The 7,641-nt window shown below is 45.2% G+C and overlaps 1 protein-coding gene across 1 annotated transcript; it reads left to right on the top strand.

Moving 5' to 3' along the window:
- Positions 1 to 207: 207 nt before the first annotated feature.
- LOC123071228 (probable serine/threonine-protein kinase PBL1) lies at positions 208 to 5,000 on the top strand. Its single transcript, XM_044494743.1, has 5 exons — positions 208 to 676; positions 1,705 to 2,358; positions 3,150 to 3,407; positions 3,689 to 3,808; positions 4,008 to 5,000. Exons 2-5 carry the CDS (start codon positions 1,726 to 1,728, stop codon positions 4,632 to 4,634), a joined length of 1,638 nt encoding a protein of 545 aa, XP_044350678.1. The 5' UTR covers positions 208 to 676; positions 1,705 to 1,725; the 3' UTR covers positions 4,635 to 5,000.
- Positions 5,001 to 7,641: the final 2,641 nt, after the last annotated feature.

Genomic DNA, 7,641 nt, shown 5'->3' with positions numbered 1-7,641 from the left:
ATAGTATAGCTGAAGGGAAAAAATTGCATCAATAAAAATTTCGGCACACATATTTTTTGTACACCAATAAAAAATGTTTACATTCATGGTTTACATACGCCTATAAATGCAAAAGAAAACATATTTTTGAGGCCCTAATTCCAAATACCAGCTCCCATGGGATCCGGGATTCAAAACAGCTTTTTGTTCGGTCTTTTTTCTTCCGGTGGTTAACCTAGTTTTCACGCTTTCACCAGCTCCAAAACCGCGAGTATACTACCATGGAGTAAAATACAAAACAAGGATCCATCAAGCTACTAGAAAAATGCCCCAAGCATTTCTGCGACCGCGAAACAAGAGGGCGGTTTGGAAAAATGCGGCAGGAGCAGGGTGGAATATAAAAATCCGCCTCGCCTCGGAGTTGCTATCGCCACATCTCCGGCTTTGACCAGTGCCCACCCCTGCTGCCGCTTCTTCTTACTCCATCCCCTCCCTCTTCTCTCTCACCTCCATTCTTTACTTTTCTCCCCCCTCTCAGCAGCTCCTCCTCCTGCTACTATATCATCCCTCGCCCCGCCATTCGCTCTCCTCGTCTCGCCCCACCCCCGTCGTCCTCCTCCCGCCCCAGACGCCAGCCTCCGCCCGAGGAGCGCGCGAGGCTCGTCCCATTTCTCAGGCGCCGGAGCGGCTTCCACAGGTGCGATCTTGGTCCATGTCTGTTCTGTTTGCTGTTTGTACGGGCGCTTCTTCAGCCCCTTGTTTGCTGTTCATGCCGCGAGTTCCGGAGCTGCTCGGCCTGGATCTCTCTCCATTTGGGCCGGCTCAAAGGCGCGGCTGGTACGTTTGACCGTTTCCTCGCCCGCGCCCCTCGCATTGTAGATTTCGGGGGACGGAGGCTCAGGATTCGGCGTGCATGCTGATTTTCGAGCGAGATACGCGATGCCTCGAGCGTTTTGGTGACCCCCGCTTGGCGATTCTCGGCTTGCCGGCCATGAGCTGCGGCTCATTACGATTACGACCGCCTACTGGTCAAATGTTCCGGTTAATCCGGGGTCGGCTATTTCTTGGCTGGGTTTGGTGGGGTCAATTACCCAGCTGAGCATGGTTGCTTATTTTAGCTGGTCTCTTGACCCAGTTTGTTATTTGGCCAGATTAGGTGAGGGCTCTGACCATTCAACTCCGTTCCTGCCGAGTTGGTGGCTTGATAGATAGTACTAGTAGTAGTAGTTGCTGTGGGCATGCGCAATTTCTGCGAAGCTGCATCGGAGACGAAATTAATAATGGACGGTGTTTGGAAATTGAATGTGGCGCCTATGGACCAATGCGCCGAACCAGCCAGGCCACGTATCTTTGGTCCTAGCTCGTGTCCGGGGGTAGATCAGTTCTTGGGACGGTAGAAGTAATTTCTACTCCTCCGGCAATGATTTTTGGAGGCTTCACTTCAGTAGAGGAATTTAGTTGTTTCACAAAAGTAAAATATAAACAGATCAATTCATAGGCGTTGTACTTAATCGGAAAAATCATAGCTGGGTTGGCTGCTCGTGCGAGACCTTGGTGCCTTTTTGTAGCTTAGGTGTACTGGATCAATCTTTAAGCAACACAGATGCGGTACACCACAGCTTTTTTTTTTTGTGATTTGCCAACTGCTAACCGCTGTAGTGCAATGCAGGACCAGTTACTTTTGCTACTATATGCTAATTCATCAACCTATTTCAAATTCTGCAGGAGCTTTTCGTGGGTGTGCATATGATGGGCTGCTTCACCGGCCTGAGGTCCAAGAAGAAGAAGAGCCCTCTTGTTGCAAGCAAGAAGCACGGCGATGCAAGGGACACATCCCTGAGGCTCCCGGAGCCCGAAGCTCATGTGCCATCTTTGCAATCAGCGCCTCCAAGTTTCAGGAACAGGGCAAAGATCTGCCAATCGGCCAATAAAGTCTCTTACAGCAGGGCACGTGTGCTGTCTGCTCCTTCGAGCCTGATTCTGGTTGATCAGGATGGCCTTCCGTATGCCGAATTTGATGATCAGGATGATTCTAGGTGCAAGGGAGGAGCTATTAAGGCACATCGATTTTCAAATCCACTGCCCCTTCCTCTTCCCTCACCAGAAGGCAGTTCTTTGAGGAACTTTGGTAGCTTCAAGGCTATCAATGCAAGTGGACCACTTGAGGTTTCAGGTCCTCTCCCACTGCCTCCAAAGAGGTCTGATGGGCTTAAGAACTTCTCGTATGATGAGATTTCTACTGCTTGCCAGTGGTTTTCTAGTGATCGGTGTGTGTCCGAAACTCAGACTTTGACATCATACAAGGCATCGTTCAGGGATGATTTTGTTGAACCAAAGAAGATGGAAGCAATAGTTGCCCGATTACTCCCGTCCAACCAGGTACTATTCTCTATAAAGTTTCATGGTAATACTTTCCCTTCTTATTTTGGATGTTACGGTCATGGAGGTTTCCCTCACAGTTTTGCTAGTCCGGCCTGTTCACCAACACACTTTCTGGCACACCTACTATATTTTTTTTCTTTCCATGTGATAACTTGGAGAAATTTGCCTATCCACCATGAATGTATTACGTTTGCAGTATCTGTTCTGTTTACAAAGCTGAACTTAGGCTAGAGTGGCCTGCTGTTTACATCTAGGCATGTGATTTATGCTTTGATGCAACTCTGCCCCCTGTAGAAATAGGCTGATTTTAATTTTGCAAATACAACTTAGGACCATAACATAGCACGCTTTGAAGGCAGACAATGTGTTTGATAGTCCTTGTTCTCTTCACTATGAGATATTTGTACCCCTTCATGATCAATCTTGGCTTTATCACTTGTGAGCTGTTCGTTCACTAGCAATGTTCTTTTGGGAGGTGGTGTTTCATGCTTTCTCTTGCACACAATTTAGTGGGGATTTACTTTCTCCAAGGTAGATGACTTTGCCTAATGATCCTTGGTAATGTCCCGTCCAGCTTTACTGGATGTCGACATTTAAGGAATCTCCAAAAAAAAACTAGTAGTCTGAGATTGTTGGTTAGACCTTCTAGATACTGGACACCTTTCACCATTTTAGAGAAATTGCCCACCTACGTGCCATGGCTACTATGTTTCTTGGATCATCCTGTTGTAATATTGAAAATTTGACTAATGAGGCACTGATGCAATATATTTTTCACCACTCTGCAGAGTTTCAAAGAATTTAAGGCGCAAGTAAATACGTTGGCATCACTTCAACATCCCAATTTATGTAAACTCATCGGCTATCATGCAAGAGATGAATCTAATGAAAGGATGTTGGTCTATGAGCGGCTCCATCATGGCAGTTTAGACAGGTTACTCTTTGGAAGACCGGAAGGTCGTTTGATGGACTGGTCTACACGTTTGAAGGTTGCCCTTGGTGCTGCTAAAGGTCTAGCTTTCCTACACGATGAAGGACCCTTTCAGGTAACTTAATCCAAACCCTTTGACATGACCACGAAGTTATGGTTTAAATTTACCATGTTCTCTTGCACTTTGTTTGATAATTATTTCTTATACTCCCTCCGTTCCCAAATACTTGTCTTTCTAGGCATTTCAAATGGACTCAACATACGGATGTATGTAGACATATTTTAAAGTGTAGATTCACTCATTTTGCGCTGTATGTAGTCACTTGTTGAAATCTCTAGAAAGACAAGTATTTAGGAACGGAGGGAGTATATTTTAACATGCATTTCTATTTACAGGCGATGTATGATGACTTCTCAACCTCAAACATCCAAATAGAGAAAGATTTCACTGCAAAGCTGTCGGGATATGGTTGTGTTGGCTTCAATTCTGAGGAGGAAAGATCTAAGGCATCTGTGGTAAGTTCCTTTTGAAATTTGAAAACTGTAGGTCATATAGGTCATAGGTTCACACAGCATGTTCCTTCACAGTTTACATTGGTTCTGGCTTGCATGCTTTTAATGCAGTAAAAAAGATGGAAATAATATTAATACATCGCATTATGTTCATTTACTTGTCAACATCCCAATGCTTACGGGAGATGTTATTCTTGGGCAGACTGCTACAAACCTCTCAGAGGAAACCTTGGAGAAAGGGGTACTGACTCCCAAGAGCAACGTATGGAGCTTTGGAGTTGTCTTGCTCGAGCTAATAACAGGAAGGAAGAACCTTGATGTACGTTCCACCAAAGAAGAACGTAATATTGTCAAGTGGGGTAGGCCTTTCCTCACGGATGATAGTCGTCTATCCCTCATCATGGATCCCCGTATAAAAGGACGCTTTCCTCCCAAGGCTGCTAGGACGGTGGCAGACATCATTCTGAAGTGCCTTCATAGGGATCCATCCGAAAGGCCTACGATGAGGTCCGTCGTGGAGTCTCTAGCAAGTGTCCAGGACATAAAGGTCCCCTGCCGGTATCCTCTTCAAGTACCGTCCGCCGCACCGAGGAAAGTGATGCTAAAATCTACGAGTCTCAATGGCATTGTTCCTCAACATCCTGTGATGACCTTCTCGCCGTCGCCTCCTTCGCGCAACCAGCACCTGGTGTCACCGAGATCATCGACGTCTGCGCTGCTTCCCCCAAGGAACTGCTCTTCCATCATCACCCTGGACTACCCCAGGGTAAGCTTGGTCAAGAAATTGCCTTCTGGTATCACGCGGAGACCTGGTGTCGAGGGTTTTTGATTGTCCATATAATGTCGGATTTTCTTCTCTTTGCCTTGATTTATTTGTTGTTTTGGTTAGCCTAGCGAGTGATCTCAGTGCTATGTGATATATGTTGCAAGGACATGTGAAAAAGGGCAGAGTTAAGTGTAGATAGTAGAACCAGCTTGTAGATACTTGTCGTTCTCTGATTGGATGGGGTCATGGAAGAAGTGTGTGTTGAGTGGGGCTTGTAACCCCACTATGCAATAAACGTGGGTTGGTTGGTTGGTCGGTATATGTGCTCGCCGTCAAACATTTCAGCTATTTCCTCTCTTGAATGCTAAGTTTTGTTGCTGCTAGTCGTGGAATAATAGCAGCAGTCTGCTGAATGTTCTGATGTCCACACGTTGATATCATGTTGCAGCAGCCGGTTAGAGATGTTGAATTCCTTTCTGTGGAAATTTGATTTCTCCGTTGCAATTGTTGACCATGACCAGCCTACTTGCTTTTTAATCTAGTGATAATGCATTAACGTTTTGCAGATTGGACTGGCACAGTAATATAATGCTGATGATGTGTCATAAGTGGTGAAAATATTTGGTTTTGCTAGTTCTCGACCTCATCGTCACGTCCACGGTGCAGGCTACACGGAGGTGATTAAGCCATGGAGTTCCTTTTCTTCATCTTTTTTTGGCGGTCGGAATGTTTCTGACGTCTGAAACACTAGTGAACGGTTTTGTTCAGCTATGTTTCTTCTAGCGTTCCCATTCTTTCTCTTATGTTTCCTGTTCGTCGATCGCCGCCGCTGAGCTGGTGGATGATATTAGTCCTTTTGACTGTTTTTGCTACGGATTGGGGTGTGACGACCTGAAGTAGATTGCGATTGAGCAGGAAATGGGTTAATCCAGAGTACCGGCTGCGGAAAGATGGCTTGAATTTTCAACCGAAATCTTGCACAGTTTGATCGGGCTCACCTAAGTGCAACGCTCTCTGTCGTGTTACCTTTTGCGCGGGCTGTAAAGGGCGCGACAGCATGAGAAGGTCCGCACCTACCTAACCAGATCCAGTGTGAGGTAGTAGTTTGATTGATCGAGTAGACCAGACGTGACAGTAGTACTCCCTCTATTCGGAAATACTTGTCCTAATAATGAATAAAATGGATATATCTATAACTAAAATAAATCTAGATATAACCATTTTAGGACAAGTATTTCTGGACAGAGAGAGTATTTACCAGGCTCCACTTCAACCTAGCACCGCTGTCGACGGTGCCGCATTACAACATACTCAGTCCATGTCCACACCAATCCTCTTGAGAGGATGAATCGAGTCGCCCACTCCAACGTGCTCCTCCACTCCAACATGCAACTTCGTCTTTTTTTTTTCGATCAAAGGTAACTCCCCCGGCTACACACTTCATAGAACTTAACCACACAAGCCATACAAAGCATCTGGTCTAACCCACCCAGGTTCCAAAAGCTCAAACCAACAACCAAACAGATCCGCTAAAAGACAGTCTTACAGGTTGAGGGAGAACAGACATAACAGTGAAAGTAACGATAAATCTGCCACATTTTTCGTTCAGATCATGAGAGCGAAGACCACATGGATCTCATCTGCTATCTTTGGGTTGTTCTTCAACTCCTCCAGTGTGGCGCGACCCCCGTGTGTCATTCTTTGAATGGTTCTTGCCCAGGAAAGATGACCCAAGGTTTCTTGACATCTCGGTCTGGTTCCAGCTCCAGAGGCGATCTTAGTTTCACCAACAGATGATCTCTGAGTTGTGTCATCTGCCCCCCCTTAGCTCCTTGTGAGGTTTCACCCATGCCAAACCTGTTTGACAAAAGTCCATTTAGTTCTATTAAACATAAGTGAGTTCCTAGTATTTCACAGTCCTCACAGGACAGCAGAAGAGACTACATTCAATTGCACAATTTTCTTGTTACAGAGCCAACAGGCAGCTAACCCCAAGAAGAAATGGAAACTCCTACCAAAAATTACCTCCACCTCCTTCCAAATTATCCTAGCAACCGCACAATCAAAGAAAAGATGATGTACAGATCCTATCTCAGTACAGTTTTGGAATTCCTCTTTTCCTCAAGTTATCACAAATCATTATTTTATTCTGAGAGAACAACCAAAGAAACCCTTGTATTCTAGGTGGGATTTTCAAACTCCACACCACATGAGTTTAAATAGGCTGCACACCTCTAAAATTAATAATGGCATACAGAGATTTTGAAGAGTAAATGACTTTAGATTCATACTGCCACATCAGGTTATCCTCCTGTTCAGAAAAAAACTATAGACTTGGCAATAGTTTCTAGATCAAACCATTGTAGCATAAGCTCATCATCAAAGTTCCTTCTGAAGGAGACTTTGAGTGTTATCCCATCCCGGATTTCTGCAATAGTTTTGTTTTTTATCATTAATTATGCAATACAAATCCCAGAATTGAGTAGTTAGAGGAGAGTTGCCAAACAAAATACTCCCTTCGTCCGAAAATACTTGTCATCAAAATGAATAAAAGGAGATGTATCTAGATGTATTTTAGTTCTAGATACATCCCTTTTTGTCCATTCTGATGACAAGTATTTTCGGACGGAGGGAGTATCTCGCCAAAACAGAATGGACCTCCCATTTCCTCATGCCACTTGCTTCCCAGATGATATAAACCACTCTGGCCAAAGCTGCTGCATGCAGTTATCCATGCGGTAAACTGCATTTGAGCTGAATATAATTGGCGCCTGCCTTTCGCCGTTCAAAAAAGAGAGCAAGAAAAAACCTTCACAACGGCACACTTACGCGTGCGCTGCCGTCTGCCGCTCGCTCGTCTCGTAGTGGGCTGGTTGATCCATGCACAGAGTAAGGCCAACTTCACTATGCGACCCCAAACTGACGTCCGTTTTGTCCAGATGCATCCTTTACCCCATCCTGTCCGCGTCTACTTAAAAAAAAAGCAACGTTTCAAATGCCAAGCCCTAGTTCATCACGACCCAGTTCATCACGCCGGCAACAAAACCAGCGGCCTATACGTCCATCGCTG

The sequence above is a fragment of the Triticum aestivum genome, chromosome 3B, assembly GCF_018294505.1.
Source record: "Triticum aestivum cultivar Chinese Spring chromosome 3B, IWGSC CS RefSeq v2.1, whole genome shotgun sequence".
NCBI lineage: Eukaryota > Viridiplantae > Streptophyta > Magnoliopsida > Poales > Poaceae > Triticum > Triticum aestivum.
This window is presented reverse-complemented; position numbering and strand designations above follow the sequence as displayed.